This window comes from Trichoderma atroviride, chromosome 6 (genome assembly GCF_020647795.1).
Source record: "Trichoderma atroviride chromosome 6, complete sequence".
NCBI classification, from domain to species: Eukaryota; Fungi; Ascomycota; class Sordariomycetes; order Hypocreales; family Hypocreaceae; genus Trichoderma; species Trichoderma atroviride.
The window spans coordinates 30554-47163 of NC_089405.1; the positions used below are offsets into that span (position 1 = coordinate 30554).

At 49.7% G+C, this 16610-nt stretch overlaps 6 protein-coding genes across 6 annotated transcripts; 5 read left to right on the top strand and 1 right to left on the bottom strand.

The window, feature by feature from the left end:
* Positions 1-559: 559 nt before the first annotated feature.
* TrAtP1_010600 (uncharacterized protein) lies at positions 560-5933 on the top strand (the record flags this gene model as incomplete). The annotated part of the gene is made up of 4 exons (XM_066114779.1): positions 560-562; positions 642-1626; positions 1689-1811; positions 1888-5933. 4 exons carry the CDS (start codon positions 560-562, stop codon positions 5931-5933), a joined length of 5157 nt encoding a protein of 1718 aa, XP_065970876.1.
* A 784-nt stretch (positions 5934-6717) lies between these two features.
* Positions 6718-8505, top strand: TrAtP1_010601 (uncharacterized protein; the record flags this gene model as incomplete). The annotated part of the gene is made up of 3 exons (XM_014092075.2): positions 6718-7824; positions 7921-8105; positions 8176-8505. Exons 1-3 carry the CDS (start codon positions 6840-6842, stop codon positions 8503-8505), a joined length of 1500 nt encoding a protein of 499 aa, XP_013947550.1. The 5' UTR covers positions 6718-6839.
* Positions 8506-9015: 510 nt separating this feature from the next.
* Positions 9016-10494, bottom strand: TrAtP1_010602 (uncharacterized protein; the record flags this gene model as incomplete). The annotated part of the gene is made up of 2 exons (XM_014092076.1): positions 9016-10409; positions 10461-10494. The coding sequence occupies 2 exons, from the start codon at positions 10492-10494 to the stop codon at positions 9016-9018; spliced, it is 1428 nt and encodes a 475-aa protein (XP_013947551.1).
* A 454-nt stretch (positions 10495-10948) lies between these two features.
* TrAtP1_010603 (uncharacterized protein) lies at positions 10949-12764 on the top strand. Its single transcript, XM_066114780.1, has one exon. It carries the CDS (start codon positions 11061-11063, stop codon positions 12573-12575), a length of 1515 nt encoding a protein of 504 aa, XP_065970877.1. The 5' UTR covers positions 10949-11060; the 3' UTR covers positions 12576-12764.
* Positions 12765-13206: 442 nt separating this feature from the next.
* Positions 13207-14431, top strand: TrAtP1_010604 (uncharacterized protein; the record flags this gene model as incomplete). The annotated part of the gene is made up of 3 exons (XM_066114781.1): positions 13207-13705; positions 13774-14021; positions 14111-14431. The coding sequence occupies 3 exons, from the start codon at positions 13207-13209 to the stop codon at positions 14429-14431; spliced, it is 1068 nt and encodes a 355-aa protein (XP_065970878.1).
* Positions 14432-15287: 856 nt separating this feature from the next.
* On the top strand, positions 15288-16274 carry TrAtP1_010605 (uncharacterized protein; the record flags this gene model as incomplete). Its single annotated transcript, XM_066114782.1, has 3 exons — positions 15288-15370; positions 15487-15624; positions 15698-16274. The coding sequence occupies 3 exons, from the start codon at positions 15288-15290 to the stop codon at positions 16272-16274; spliced, it is 798 nt and encodes a 265-aa protein (XP_065970879.1).
* Between the last annotated feature and the right edge of the window lie 336 nt (positions 16275-16610).

The following is a 16610-nucleotide window of genomic DNA, read 5'->3' on the forward strand; positions in this document are numbered from 1 at the left end:
CCATCTAAATCCTCGTGGTGCAGTGCACATCATTGTCAGATTGCCGGGGTGTTATCATGTCGACCCCGCGCAGGCTGAGAGCATGCATGGGTGGGAATGAGGGGCTGAAGAAGATGGTGATGTGCTAGACGATATGAGTGGCCTAAGCGCGTGACCGACCAGGCATAAGCATCCTATTTTGTTCTCGGAGTCGGGCAAACTGCAGTGGTGTACGTCTCACACTGACTGTTACGGCATAGGTAGTACAGTAGTGCGCATTCTCAGCCTCATAATTAGGTCAGTGAGGTAGCATAATAATGGCGCATCGGCTGGAAAGAAGCCGCCATATGCAGCTGTGCAGGACTGCAACCATGCCTCTATGAGGCTAACACACCACAGCATCCCATGTACCACCTGGGCGGCACCATAGAAGGCCGATGTGGACAGTAGGATCAGGCTGCCTCGTGGTCCCCATTTTTTCATATTGTGTTTCGGTCTCCCGCAGGCTCTGGGCAAGCGACAACTTGATGCGGTTGTGACTCAAGAGATTCGAGTCGAAACTTGGTGATAGTTTGACACCATGGTTCGTGTCCCCTCTGTGCCGCTCCAGTATACTCCATTATACACGCCTGTACTGACCAGAATCTGGAACCACAATATAGTTTCGCAAGCCGTTTACATTCCCGAGACGACACCGGGATGAAGTGGTCGAGGCCGACCACAACACCAGTGACGATGAAAACATCCGGCCGTTGGCTCTCGAAAGAATTCCGTCGTCGACAACGTCCACAATAGCCGATCGCTCAGTAAAAGATCCTCTGGGCCTCAAAGTGGTGTATCGGCCGCCAAAAGAGCGCAAGGTGGACATTATATTTGTTCATGGTCTTGGCGGGAGCAGTCGTATGACATGGACCAAAGACCACAACCTGGACAACTTCTGGCCCCTCACGTTCCTGCCTCATGAGCCCGAGATCGGAGATGCCCGAATCATGACGTTTGGATACAACGCCAAGTTCAAGCCGGGAAGCAGCGGGTCAAGTACCATATCTGTGCTGGACTTTGCCAAGGAGTTGCTCTATGACCTCAAATATGCGACCGATGAGTCGTCACCGGAGCTGGAGGATCTCAGACTGGGGCAGAAACCGATCATATTCTTGGTCCACTCGATGGGCGGGCTCATCGTCAAAGAGGCATACATGCAGGGCAAAGACGACCCCGAGTACGCGGCTATCATCAAGGCCATCTCATCCATCATCTTCCTGTCGACACCGCATCGTGGAACAAACTTAGCTGAGACACTGAACCGCATTCTCAAGGTCTCATTAGTCGCCAAGCCGATGCAGTTCATCTCCGAGCTCACATCAGGGTCACAGACGTTGCAGAAGCTGAACGAGTCGTTCCGGCACGTTGCTGAGAAGCTTCAGATTATTTCGTTCTATGAGACTCGCCCGACGCCAATAATGAAAAGCGCCACCAGCATCATGGTCTTGGAGAAGGAATCTTCGGTGCTCGGGTACCCTGGTGAGATATCCAAGCCACTGGATGCGGACCATAACGGAGTCTGCAAGTACGATGGCCCGGACGATCCGCGCTACATCACCATCAGAAATGCGCTGAAGAATTTGGTTGCCAAGTCCAATCATAAGGGTGCGTTTCGTGATACATGTCTTCATCTTTGCACCATCAGAATGCTAATGTGTCTGATGTAGAGGGGAGAGAACACACGGCTCGTCACGCGAGCTCCGATAGCAGCAGTAGCAACAACAGCGATTTCAATGCTCTAGACCGAGACCGCCACCGAAGAGGATCGAGACGTGCGTCGACGAAGGAAGGTAAGCTAAACAGAATTTGCTGAAGATTGAGTAATGAGATGATCAAAGGTAACATTTCTTGTGCTGGACGTGGTAGAACCGACAAATGCGCCTGACACAGCAGAAGTCGCAAAGGCAAACCTCGGGGACTATCTCTCCTCGGCAGAGTCGCCAAACCAAGACTTCAACTTCTTCCGTGACCGCTGGACTGTTGGAACCTGCGAGTGGATCTTCAGTGACCAAGCCTTCACATCCTGGCTCGAGGATCATCGAACGAGTCCCCACGTCCTATGGCTCCAGGGCAACGCAGCCGGCGGCAAGTCCATCATGTCGTCTTTTATAATCGACAAACTTGCCCGGAGTGGTCTGCCGTGTTACTATTTCTTTTTCCGCTTCAACGACCAAAAGAAGCGCTCCATAGGCACCCTTCTTCGGTCACTCGCTGCCCAGATGGCCTCCTCGATCCCTGCCTACGCATATAAGCTACTGGACGTGGCTTCGGTGACTACCGATCTGAAAGCGGCTGACTTTCGGAGTATCTGGCAATGGTTCTTCAAGGACACTTTGTTTGCTCTGGGAGAGGAAGTTGGACATCCGATATACTGGGTGATGGATGGGCTGGATGAGGCTGACACGCCTTCGTCGCTGATCCGCCTCCTGGCCGACATGGATGCAGCCGCTGTCAAGATCCCTCTTCGCATTCTCATTGTCAGTCGCAAGACTCACGACCTCTCATCTGCCTTTGTGCGCTTGGGCAAACGCATCGACATGGACACCATCTGGATTGAGGGCCACCCACAGGATCTTCTCGCGTACGTTGAGCAGGAGATGGACTTTACCGAGGACAGCGAGTACCGCGATCAGGTCGTAGCCCAGCTGCTGGAGCGTACGGGAGGAAACTTCCTGTGGCTGCACCTGGCTGTGCACAAGATCAACCAGTGCCACACAAAATTAGACGTGGAACGGGCGCTTGAAGATCTACCGTCAGGTATGCACGAGCTATATGATCGGATGGCTTTGTTGGTCCAGAACCAGCCAAAGGCCAGTGACCGTCGCCTGGGGCAGAGTATTCTCGGCTGGGCTACATGTGCAAGGCGGTCTCTCAGCATTGAGGAACTGAAAGATGCCCTGGGAGGAACAAGCGATATGCGCGAGATCGTCGAGATTCACCGGACTGTAGAAGACCTCTGTGGTGGCTTTGTTGTGGTAGACAATGAGGGCAAGATTGCCATGCTCCATGAGACAGCGCGCGAGTATCTTACCGGCTCGGCTCTATATGAGAGCTCTGGACGACGGCCATGCGCAATTGACCCGCGAAGGACACACGATCTGCTCTTCAAGAGGTGTATAGCTTGTCTCACAGATCCATCGCTGCGGAATCTCATCAATCGCGGCGAGCCACCCGCCCTTCTCAACTACGCCATCAGCTCGTGGTACATTCACCTGTCGAAGGGGACATGCGTCGACCCCAACCCCGAGATCCTCGATGTTGTTGTTCGATTTCTTCGTAGCCCTCACGTCCTTGTCTGGATGTTCAGCGCAGCGACTCAGAACGAACTGCGGTTCCTCGTCATTGCCTCTCGATACCTGGCCGGCGTGGTGCTTAGCCTGCGACAGATCCAAGATGAAGGCGAGTCCTTGGCCCAGCGCCAGGCCACGGAAGTCATCGAAGGTTGGGCAACGGACTTGATCAAGATCGTGGGCAAGTTTGGCAAGAACCTGACGCGGGACCCAGACTCAATCTACAGGCGGATTCCACCGTTCTGCCCGTCGCCATCCATGATCTATCAGCAATTCGGCAAGAAAGAGAGCCGGACGCTACATGTCTCCGGAGTAGCGACCACAAGGTGGGACGACTGCCTGGCGCGCTTTTCCTTCGAGTCCGGGGCTGTGGCATCGACGGTATTAAACGCTGGGAGCCGGTTAGTGATACTCACAATCGATCGAAGGACCAGCACGATCGCCACCTACAGCGACGCAACCTTTGGAGAGCAGCGGCGTATGCAGCACGCCGAACGGGTTCTCATGATACAGGTGAACAAGCTGGGGAGTCTACTCGTGAGCTACGGCTATAAAACGACCAGGATATGGGACATTACGACGGGTGCTTGTATCAAGGTGGCCAACAACCCAGCCACGCTGCCGCGACCTCAGGCCATTGCCTTCTTCCAAGACGAAATTCTTATGAGTAGCGAGGACCGCTGTGTTCGTTCTCTGTCCATCAGTGACGAATCTAGTGTTGAGTGGGAGCTCAAGTCGCGCGTCGAGGAACAGGGCCAGGTATTAGACGGTATCATAGCCAACGCTCCCACCTGCGCGGCCATTAGCCACGACGGGCGCATGGTTGCTTACGGATATCGAGGGCATCCCATCACCGTCTGGGAGATTGACCCCACGGTTTTCTACAGCGAGATTGTGCTGGACTCAGATGGTGCGATTGACATGTTGGAGGCGTCAAGTATGAGATGGCACCCTCTGCGTTACGAGATCTTCTGCCTGAGCAGTATTGGCGTCCTGTTCAAATGGGATCCAGATTATGACCAGGCTGAGTTTACGACGCAATCCGGCGCAGACAAGCTCAACATCAACCCCAACGGATCTCTTGTGGTGACTGGGGACGCGAGGGGCAACATCAAGGTCTATGCCAGTGCAGATCTCTCGCTGTTATGCCACTTGCACTCGCAGGACAACATTGTGAGTTTATCCTTCAGCTCGGACTCGCGGAGGCTGTATGACGTGCGCAGTCTTTATGGAATTGTCTGGGAGCCAAGCACTCTCGTGAGGCTGGCGGAAAAGTCCGAATACCCGGAGAGCAATACAGACCTCGATTTCACGGGCGATAACGAAAGTCTGGCGAAACTGTCGCTCTATTCCGAGCACACTTCAGCTCAGTTCGACAGCGTCGTCTCGCTCGCCAGACAGCCCGTCGGGTCCCTCTACTGCTACGCTACCGAGGACGGCGTCGCAATGCTAGGAGAGGTTGGGAAGGGTAACGTGGGAGAGCTGGCGCGCTCAGCGAGCTACTTGGCCATGGAGCACATGGTTTGGAGCGAGGATGGGCGTCTCGTCGTCTTGAGCGATCTCGGGGGGCGGTTACTGTTCAAGCGGGTCACGCGGTCTTCCAACAAATGGAGCATCCAGCACGAGCATGATCTTGTCATTCCACCCTCGCACGGGCACATCACACAGCTCGTGGTCCATCCATCCGGAGACCGACTGCTTGCCGCTACGCCGACGACGCTGCACTGCGCCAACCTCAAGACATGGGAAATAAGTGCCAAGCCATGTCCCGTTGGTGTTGAGCCCCAGATCAAGTGGGCATGCCATCCCACGATGCCCGACTACATTCTCGGGTTCTCGAGAACGCGGGTGCGCATCGTGTCTTGGGCAACTCTCGATGAGTTGTGCGTCAGAACCTATGCGCTTCCACGGGCAGCAAGGCAACAAGTGCCAGCGCCAACGACTGCTTCACACGGACTTTTGGCTCGTGCCAGTACCCTCAAGTCGGATCGAGATAAGCTTGGGCGGCTGATCTCGGGCCAAGGCTTTCCTCAGATCCTTTTCGAGACACATCTGGCCGGATCAGGGGAGGCGACCCGCGAGTTCCTCGTCTTCGAGGCAGCGGACATCACTCCAACCCCGGGAAACGCAACGACTGGGCTTTTGTATACTACCTTGCCAGAGCATGTGGCCTCTCGCATACGGGAGCCTCTCGCTTTCCTGCCGCGAGGCAAACTTGCCTACCTCGACATCGATTCCTGGATCTGTACATTCCGCTTGTCTATGAGACCGAGTCTTGGCGGAGCCCGGCCGGTTGGATCATCAATATCATCCTCATCGTTGCAATCTAGCGGTCCAACCGACTCGCAACCCGGCCGCCGACTCTCGGAAACGCTGTCTCGTAGGCGCGGGAGCCACCAGATAACAGGTACAGCTACGGAGAGAGTTGCAGCGGCAAGACGGCATGGGTCGGAGTCTGCTATATTAACCAACACTAGCGGTATAGAGAGGCATTATTTCTTACCTGGAGATTGGGCTACAGCAAATGAGGCATATCTCTGCGCGATGACGCCGGACGGGACTCTGCTATGTCCGCAGAACGGGGGCATAGCATCAGTTCAATCAGCGACACTGCGCAAGTAGGACAGCATGATATGAATGCATATTTAGTGTACTCTACGAACAGGATACGCTGTATATAACGTGGGGAACGGTAAGTGTGGCATAATACATATGGAGAATAGGCGTGAATTGCTAACTAGAGTTCCAAGTGAGGGCAATGCCATAAGATGGAGAGTAAGTGATTCCTGTCACAAGCCGTGCACATAGATACACATGACAACAAAACTGTCATTGCTTCGAGACCGCAAATCCAAGAAAAGACCTCACGTTATTTGCAATAAAATGTATATCATATTCGGGAAGCAGGGGTTATATCGAGAAGTCTATGCAGCCCTAGACTTGCTCTAGGCAGTACTTTAATTGGAGGAATGTACGGATGCGGGAAGTCTGATTGATCCCGCACGGCTCTAGTAAGCCGGGAATAGGATATAATATAAAGAGAGATACCCAGAACAGATGGTTCAACAACACAGACAAGTAAATTCACATACATGTTCATCTAGCCATAATAAAAGACTCCTCTCTGCGGGGGCGAGCCTCTCGCGGCTAGACCGAATGATCCCTTGTCACTATTTCACACTACAAGCCCGATGGTAGCGTGACCAACAAATTGGGAATCGAGAAATTACGACATCTGGCTTTGTGACAAGGTGTCAGTTCCCGGTGTATCGACAAACAACTAACGCAGCTCGTTTACACAATGCATGCTATTGGGCAGCTAAGTTCCGAGTACAATGCATAGGCGAGCAGTTTCCATATGGTCTCTATTATTAGTACATGATTCTACTTAACCTACCGCATCTATTACCCTTTTCTATTCGCTATTGTCTCTCCAGTCTCATCATAGCTCTCCTCTTTCCATTGTAGTAAACAAGCCCGACTCGAGTACATCTCTACAATTGCTCGTCATACAGACCCCTCCTAGGCATGTCCACAGAACCAAAGCTCGAGTTGGGCGCACCGAGGCCCAGTCCAATCCCAGAAGAGCCTTACTCGGCTTTCAGTAGCTGGCAAAAACGCTCGATCGTGATTCTGATGGCCTCAGTGGGCTGTCTCGGCACACTCAGCAGCTTCGTCTACTTCCCCGCAATCCCACAACTGGCCGACCATCTCCACGTCTCTATCGCTGACATTAACCTGACCATCACCGTGTATCTCATCGTGGCGGCGATTGCCCCGACGATCGTTGGCAATTCCGCCGACACAATCGGTAGGCGTCCGACCGTCGCCGTCTGCTTGGTTATTTATCTCGGTGCGGATATTGGGCTAGCCTTGTCGCCATCGTTCGCTGCTCTACTATGCTTTCGCATCTTACAGGCTGCCGGGATATCGGGGACGTTTGCCATCACTTTTGGAGTCCTCGGTGATTTGTTCACGCCGGCGGAACGAGGGAGCACCTCGGGCATCATGTCTTTTGTTCTCAACACCCCTCCAAGCTTTGGCCCCGTTCTCAGCGGATTGCTGATGCAGCGGTGGGGATGGCGTTCGATCTTCTGGTTCCTCACAACGGCGTCGGCGTGCTTCTTGCTTGTCATCGCCCTATGTCTTCCTGAAACTTCCCGATTAGTTGTGGGAAACGGGAGTGCATCGGCGACTCATGGTCTTTGTAGGCCGATCCTCCCACTTTTACTGGCTAAATCTTCGATCGGCGAGCAAGTTTCCGACGATGCATCAAGTAATGAGAGAACTGCGCGCATGAGCTGTTCCAATCCGCTGAAGACGCTCGGTGTACTGAGAAAACCTGCAACGTTCCTCATTATCTGCGCAATGGCCATATACTACGCCATCTACTCGTCCCTTCAAGCTTCGCTATCAAATCTATTTAGCACCACATACAAGACTTCGAGTTTGGTCACCGGCTTGATCTATCTTCCATTTGGTGTCGGATGCGGTCTCGGAGCTGTCCTCTCAGGTAAGAATTACAGCCCATGATTAGTCTCCATTCACTCAGATCTTCATTTCCAGCGGTCCAAAAGTGAGTCGGCTCATATGAGCTGACAAGGTTTAGGCAAAGTACTGGATATAGAATACCGACGGACGGCAACCAGACTTCATTTTCCACTGGACCACGGAGCAAACCATGACCTGGCTTCCTTTCCCATCGAAAAGGCTCGTCTCGGCAGCCTGGTTTACGCTCTGTTGCCTTGCTGCCTCTGCATCGCTGGATACGGGTGGTCAATCCAGTATGAGTTAGTGAGTTCAGGTCACCGGGTGTGGCCTGGTTGAAATGATGTGGGCATTGAAGCTGACTTTCGAATCGAAGCACATGGCGGTGCCGCTTATACTACAGTTCCTCATCGGCCTTTCTGTGCAGGGTATTTTCACAGCCATAGGCACGCTGCTGGTAGATACGCACCCGGGGAAACCAGCAAGTGCACAGGCGGCCAACAACTTGATCCGCTGTGCAACTGCAGGTGCAGGACTGGCTATATTCGAGCCTACACTTGGGCAATTGGGACCCGGCTGGACTTTCGTAGTTGCTGCGGCGTGCGGTCTCGTGGCGGCCACGCTGCTGTTCTGGGTCAGGGAGTCCGGTATGTCGTGGAGAAGACGCTCTCGCCGCCGTGAAGCCAACGAAAACGGCTCTCAATAGCAGGGTGGATTAGTCTACTCAAGGCAATCGAGTTCGATTCAGTTCCAAGATGCGTCAGGGGTCAATCCTATGCAGCGCGCGCGAAATTGTCGCAGCTGTTGCAAAAGTAATTAGTTTCCTTTAGTTCCAGACAGCGAGCCCTGAAATTTGCAAAGAAGGATACAATCTGGGTGACCCTTGTCAAAGGCGCATTTGAGAACTATACGCCACTTAGCATTGAGCATATGGAACTTGCAATAGGTTTACGAAAAATCGCCCAGTAGGTGCTTTAGTAATTAGGGCGATGAGAACGATTCTAAGCCAAGATTTGACTCCTCTACGATTTAGAATCCAAAAGATGTGCGAAGATTATTGTTGGACGATGCGAAAAGCTTTGAAATGATGTTATTGGTAGGTGGCTATAGTCGAGGAGCAGAAGACATAATAAAAGCCTACTATAACCGTTTCCTTAATTGGATGTAGCCTGCGAAAATACCTTTGCTCTATAGTTTCTCATTTGCTAGAATTTGGCTACACTAACGATTCCAAGTCTTGCCTAATTGTAGCACAGATGCTATGAACAAGGCTATCTTCATTCTCCTCGTCGATGCCCAAAGCTCCTTGTTGCCAAGTTACGCTATATATCAAGTTGCCGCCTTTAACACTAGCGAGATTGAATGCCATTACAGAGGAGCTGACATGTCCAGGCTGTGCAAACGCCATTTTCGTAATTCTAGCTGTCTCGTCGCTATTATTCGACAAGTGATTTTCAGCATCGAAAGAGCCTATGTTACTCACTTCGTATGAGCTGTCTCGCTGCTTGCCAATCCTCCCTACTAACCATTTCCTAATGCTCAACAAATATCGGAGCAAGCCAATTGGTTGATCTGAGAGTGCTGAAGCTGCTGCCATGAGCTTGTGAGTATTCGCGCAGGCAGCAGCCCAAAAATCATCGGAAAAGTCGCCACGTGTGTCGTCGCGCGGATGGCTCATATACAAGCCTGATACGAAATTACCCATTTCGTCAACTGGAATGCCGATGGATGTCCGCATATTCACTGCCGTCAAAGATGCAAAGTTTGTATATTTGCGATCGGGGATAGCCCTGCTCAGTGCCCGGCTCACAATGCCGTGAAAAGTTGCAGTCAACTTGGCATCGTGGTCTCTTGCTGCACGGATTGCTGAACTAAGGATGTGTTCTTCGATTTCATATACCACAACCTTTGTTCGATGAGTCTCTGCATCGAAACGGGATAGTGAGCCAGTCCAAGTGCTTGTGTTGACGGCGGAAACAGAAACCCGTAGCCGCAGTAGTTTTGTGACAAATGCTGGCAAAATCATCGCAACGAGGGGTGCAATAAGGTATGACCAGGATATGGGCAATCTTTCAGGCGTATCAAACGGTGGGGGTAGCGGCCTTGGAGGTATTTTGACCAAGGGATCTACCGATCGTGAGGATATTGGGCACTTCCTGAATGCGTTCAGAAAGGTATGGTGGAACACGACTCCTGTCCAGCCATCTCCAATCGAATGCGAGTAAGAAAAGGCAATGAAGCAGCCCGTCCGCAGTGGGAGGACAGTGATTCTCCATGGAGGAACACCGGTTGGAAATGGCTTATCTAGGTCGTCTGCTAGTACTTTCTGGATTCCGGTCAAATCATCACTGGACGCGGTGTGATCAGCCATGACGACGTGTTGTTCTAAGTGGATGTCCAAGACGTGGTGGTAAAATGCCTTGTCGGTATGCGTGTCACCAATTGCGACGTGGAGATATGCATGCTCTTCAATGCACTGTCGAAGTGGTTGGTAATATGAACTTGGTGAATAAGCATCCACGTCGTCACCAAATTCATAGAGAGCGCCGACAATCACAGCATGATAGAAGCCCAAGTCCTCGCGGCTTATTGAGCGCTGTTCATTGCCACCTATTCTTGTCTCAGATTCAGCCAGTGCAAAAGTAATCCAGGGCTACATACTTGCGAATCGCAAAAACTGCTCGTGAACGGCCATGACGTAATGTATTAGGGGATATGGACCTCGTAAGAGAAACGACTGGTGTGGTTCAATCTTTCTGCAAACAGTAAGAATGTGAAAGGTAATAAATTAAATAGGAAGTAAGATGTGTTATGGGAAATATATAACACTCTCCGGAGTAACTACACCACGATAAAAAGACCTTGTACTATCGACCACTGTTTCTAAAAATGCTGTACCAAGCGGGCTACTTCTTGCTATTATAAGTATTAAAGCCAAAGATATATATTAGACAATCACAGGAATCTTAATGCACTAATATGCGAGTCACGTTTCCAAAAAGGGACGACTTAATAGCGGTGTTGTAAGCTTCGGCGACATCTTGCCATTTTCGGTAAAGGCAAAGACACTAACGATCCTTTTTGGAGGGAGTCCGATTCTGCGTTGGAAGCTTTGAGGAATTTAGAATGTCTCTTCTCACAAACAGCCATAAACCTTTGGTCCAGCTTTCACGTCATTGCTGTAGCGGCCTGCTCATTTTGCGACCAGTTTTTCTTTGCAATCACTGCGCCCCCAAGTCTCGCACCTGAACGGTTAGCCTGATGGCGAAGCCTCTCAATGGTGCGTGTAGCCGTTGTCACGCCAAAAAAATGAAATGTCACTTTGATCTGCCTGGAACTGTGTGCGCCAGTTGTCATCGACTAGGCGAAGCATGTTTCCCAAGGAAAAGGCAGCGCATGGGACGTCAGCCCCGTGTGAAAAAGTATCCATCGGGAAACTCGTCTATCATGCGGTTTGAGTCGACAAGCCAATACGACTGGGAAAGGCAATCACCTTCTGACTGCGACAAACTCTCAGCTCCTACGGCATGTTTTCCTAGATCATCAGCTAGTCAGGATGTGGGTTGGATGGTGAATAAACGATCTACCATCTTCATGAGTGACAAAGGCATGCAACTGGCCACATCTATTGTGCGCACACCCGAACCGCCTGGGGCGGCTTATCGCCAAGTTTACAACATCCTTGTCAACAAAGACTCGTTCTACGAGCTCCATCGCCAATTTATGTTAGGGCGAGAATATGCCGATGAGTTCCAGGCTGCAGTCCTAGTATTGTTCAATCGTTCCCCTCACATTTTGTCTCCCGCTTACTACGCCGTATTGGGTCTCGCTGCTTTCCGCAGTATTTGCAGCAGAGGACTACACGGTTTTGATTGGAGCAGGGGGGCTGATTGCATCCGATGCTTAAGGCATGCCTCACTCTTCATAGCTAATGTAGAAGATGCTGCCGTTTTCCTGATGCTTGGCCAACTTCTTTTGGTTTACAACCACCTGGTTCCCAGCTTCTGTGAGCAAGCTATCGAATGCGGTGCACTTCTGAGCGCCAAGGACTGGTACCCAGCTTTGGTTCTACGGCCAGAGCTGGATTCGGTTACCCTTTGTTTGGTTCTAGTGGACACAGTCAAATGTTTGATTGCTCGTGAGTTGCCTGTTATGCGGCTGACCGCTGTCGACCGAGGCACATTCGACAGGTTCATTGGCGCTTGCTCCTCTTTTCTTCCTCTACTTTATGATCTATGTGAGCGGAGCTATCAAGTCAAGATGAGCATAATTCCAAAGGTTTGCGAGAAAGAGAACCTGGAGGCAATCGATCCTTACAAGGACATTGAAAGGGAAATTAGCGCTTGGAAGCCTCTGCCCCACGAGCCTCGTTCTTCGCAGCACGAACTTTTTGAAACGGATGCAGCGCTGGCGCAGGCGAGTTTATACCGCATCGCGGCGTTGCTCGTCATACATCGCCTGCGCTTTCCCATCGGTAAAGAGGACAGCACTGCGCGTCGGTATGCGGACTGCATATTAACTCAACTGTCATTTATTAGCACGTGCTCGTCTGAAGGAACGGGGATTGGGCTGGATTTCCCACTTTTGGTCGCCATGATGGAGCTCCCTAATCGAGGTGAACAAGTGTTTTGGGCGTTGGACAACTTTAGGATCCGGCAAAACTTTAGCAACCTTGCGCAGTTTGTCAAATCGGTCTGGGAAGAGTATGATTCAGGTTATGATGGCCTTTGGCTTGACCTTATACCCCGCAAGTTACAATTGCCAATGTTGCCCTAGGCTGAATATCTCTTATGCACTTTAGTATTGGACTGCAATCAAATAAGCTGATAAACAACTAATTACCTAAGAGAGGAAAAAAATAAGTAAAGATAGAAAGTAAAGGTAGAAACTGCAGTTTATCAGGGTTTATACTAGGGGGTCTAAACCTACTATAGCCACCTGTAAATAATATCAGTTAGTGGTTCCGCGCCGTCCTAGTAGCTCGGTCCGATATTTCCTAATTGAGCAGCTGGAGAAGCCCCCCAGTTGTCCCGCATCGAGGTCATGTGTAATGCCAGTTACACATCTTGGAGTCCAAACTCGATCTGCCACACATGTAAAAAACAACAGCTCCCTACAACTTAATGCACTGATATAATCATCTCGGTTCGGCATTACCTTTCTTGATTAAGTTAGACAATTGTTTGACCATCTTTTCCAGATATAAAAGCCTATCCGTCGTAGAAAACCCAATAAGCAATACAAGGTCACATTTGGCTATTCTCAGTTCTAGAAGAATCACAAAGACATATTCAGCTTTGCGCATTTACATATATGTGTAAGTTTGGCAACCATTGGTTATGTTACACACTGCTTTTATACATGGCACAAAGCTGACTGGCCCTATGTATACTACCTGGCTAGAACAATGCCTCGCACATATCAGTATTTGACACCCGAGGAATGCGCTCACTTTATTGAGCATGGATGGCTGAAAGTTGAAAATGCAATTAAGCCAGAGTACCTCCATGGGTGGATGGAAAATCTCTGGACTCGGCTCGGTTATGACCCAGAAGACAAGTCGACTTGGAAAGAGACCTACATGAAACTTCCACGTCACCGAGAAGTTCCCGTGTCTGAATTCTGCCCTGATGCATGGAACAAGATTGTTGAAATTGTGGGTGGCGAAGAAGAGATTGATCCTATTCGCGAGCGTTATCATGGTGATCAATTCATTATAAATTTTGGCAATGAGTACTGGAAGACCCACGAAATTCCTCCAACAGAAGCAACGGGATGGCACACCGATAATGATTGGTACCGCCAGTTCCTTGATAGCAGCGGAAATGCGTTGACAATCATTCACTGCTTCACAGATATTCCGGAACAGGGCGGTGGCACGCTTATAGCAGAGGATGGTATTCAGGGTAAGTGTATTACAAACGTTATATTTACCCTTTGAGATGTTTCATTCTAACAAACTTGCATTGTGTAGGTGTTTGCCAATATCTTTATGACCACCCCGAAGGTTTCGACTCTCCCTTTGAAGATGTGTTGTACAAACATATACCCAAGTGCCAAAGGTTCTCTCACATTGTCGCAAAAGCTGGCGATGTATTCATTACTCACGGATTACTTCCACACACAAATGGGCAAAACCATCTCCATTATGCACGTGTGATTACAAATCCTCATGTGAATCTTGTTGAACCATACAACCTAAATCGAGGAGATGGCGACTATGTAAGTTCTGACAAACCTCGTCTCCCTGGCCTTTGGGTTACAATACCCAAACTTGTTGACTAAATATAATGTAGACTTTATGCGAACAGGTCATCCTTCGTGCACTAAATCGAACCTCCATCCCAGAATATAAACCCACTCGTCCGAGGCTGGCTCATTATCCTCGCACCGCATACTTTAAGCGTGCTCGCATCACTGAGGAACTTCAAAGGCTGATAGCTGCGGCTGAGGAGAACGGTTTAAGTCCCGAGAGTGTGGACAGTATTTATTTGAAAGGCGAAGATGCCATTGCGGAACACGAAAGGCGAAATGGATACGACAAAGCATATGGTCCAGGTGGCGTTATTCAACGGAAAGAAGGTGGCAAGTTCGAAGATATCTCTACGGCGGCCAGGCAAGTTTTCGTATAATTGAGATAGCCACTCCAATGTCATAAGCTTGAATGCTGCTAGATTAGAATACCTATGAGAATAGCATTCCATTAACTCCGAGCGTTTGTAAGATGTCATCATATGGTTGCAGAAATTCTTGAACGATAAAACAATAAAAGACATGGAATATGAGACAGAAAATGTATTTGTGACAAAGCTTTCACGGGTAGACTTTGTCATCTTGATTGCGCCAATTAGAACTATATTCAGTTTCTAGTTTCAGATGTTAGTATATCGAAGATTACATGTCAACCCAGATTAGGCATTATAGCCGATACATCGGGGCCGCTTTCTACACAAGATTGAGATAGAGACAGAAATTATACTCAATTATAATTTGAATATTGAAAAACTCCCCGCTCAAAGCTCGGATGCTAGAAAACTCCACAGTCACGACGATTGGCAATTGAATCTATTCATTAGTCCGAATCCTGTTAGGCTATGTGGAGGATAGGATTAATCGCCCATACGTCACCGATGACACAAAAGTTGACGTGGAATAATCGTGAACCGTATTCTGCAAACTAATTGTCGCAGTAGTCGGCATTCAGTCCACGGCTATAGGCGGAGCAAAGCCGACGCAAGAAGCCTCAGTCTCTTCGGGAAGGCGTTTATCGATTCCGACTCTGAACCCCTACGTGTACCTTCCACTGTCTGAGAAAATACATACAATGTGCTTCGGAGTATGGTGGCCATTTCAAGTATATAAGAGCCGTGTATGACATATCAATATCTCTCATACTCTTGACATAGAAAAGCCTCATTGCACAATCTTCCAGCTCAGCTCACCATCAAAAGTCATATATTGTCTACTGCTACAACAAAGGCAGTCACCATGCCTACCCTACAGACTCCTCAGCTTAAACAGCTACATACTTCATTTGGAGCCGAAATCCTGGCCTCAGCTTTGCCAATGCTGTGACCACCGATTGTCAAAAGATGATGTTGGATGCATTAATCAAGGTAAATAGTTGGCTTCTGTTTGTCGAAAAGTTGGTAACTATACTAACCTTTCCCTTCATTCGCTCGACCAGTCTTACCGATGAGAATCACGTTGAGTTATCGCATATGTTCGGTGAACTCGATGATGTAACGCCATACATCAAGCTAGGACGCCCGAACCGCCTCAAATACGATGAACTATTTGACGTGAGCAAATGTCGAAGAGGATGGTACCATTGTCTCCGACCAGAGTCCCCACGGCGCAGCCAATAAAGGCAATTGTCTCTTTCACGTAGACTCTAGCTTCAACCCCCGTCGTGCTGGATACTCTCTGCTCCTTGCCCACGAACTGCCTCCTCCAGGTAATGGGGGCGGTATTGAGTACTGCGACACCAGACAAGCATACGCAGAGCTGGACCAGGAAACAAAAGATGAGCTTGCTACAAATGACTATGTTGCTGCCCATTCCATACATCATTCGAAAAAGGTAGCCGCTCCAGATTGGTACGCCAATATCAACCCTGAGGATTACCCGATGGGCCGTCATAAGCTGGTTCAGCTTCATGAAACATCAAATCGGATGAATTTATACATCGCCACCCATATTCATCATATCGAAGGCTTGACCTCGGAGAAATCGCAGCAGGTTTTCGACAAGCTCTTCATGCACTGCACTCAAAATAAATACCGCCTGAGTATTGATTGGCAGTGCGTGGGCGATTTGGTTGTTTGGGATAATACTAGTACTATGCACCGGGCGGTAAACGGGCCATTTTTGTACAAATACCGCCGCGACATGAGGCGTACCACTGTGCACGATAGTTCGAGTCAGGCCTGGGGCTTGAACGAGCATACCAACCGTCGCCAAGGCCTACCTTAAGATGAGAGTAGATGGTATTTGAATAAGGCAAACTCAACTGTTGGAATCACAGCACTCACTGGATGATTTCCTTAGTCTATTCGTGATTGCTTTATTTGCTTCTTCATTTCCCACCCCATCCTGAAGCAGGGTTAGGTGACACCAGATACAGCATTTCCAAGCACGCGAGACCAAGTCCATTTTTGCGTTTTGAATGATACCGATGAGTGGCACTGCAACATGTAATTAGATGTATCAAATATCTCTTTGTAATTCACGTGAATTTACCCTACAGGCTTTCAACTAGCTGTATCAAAGAACGTCAGCAAGTACGCCCTACATACAACAACTGACCAG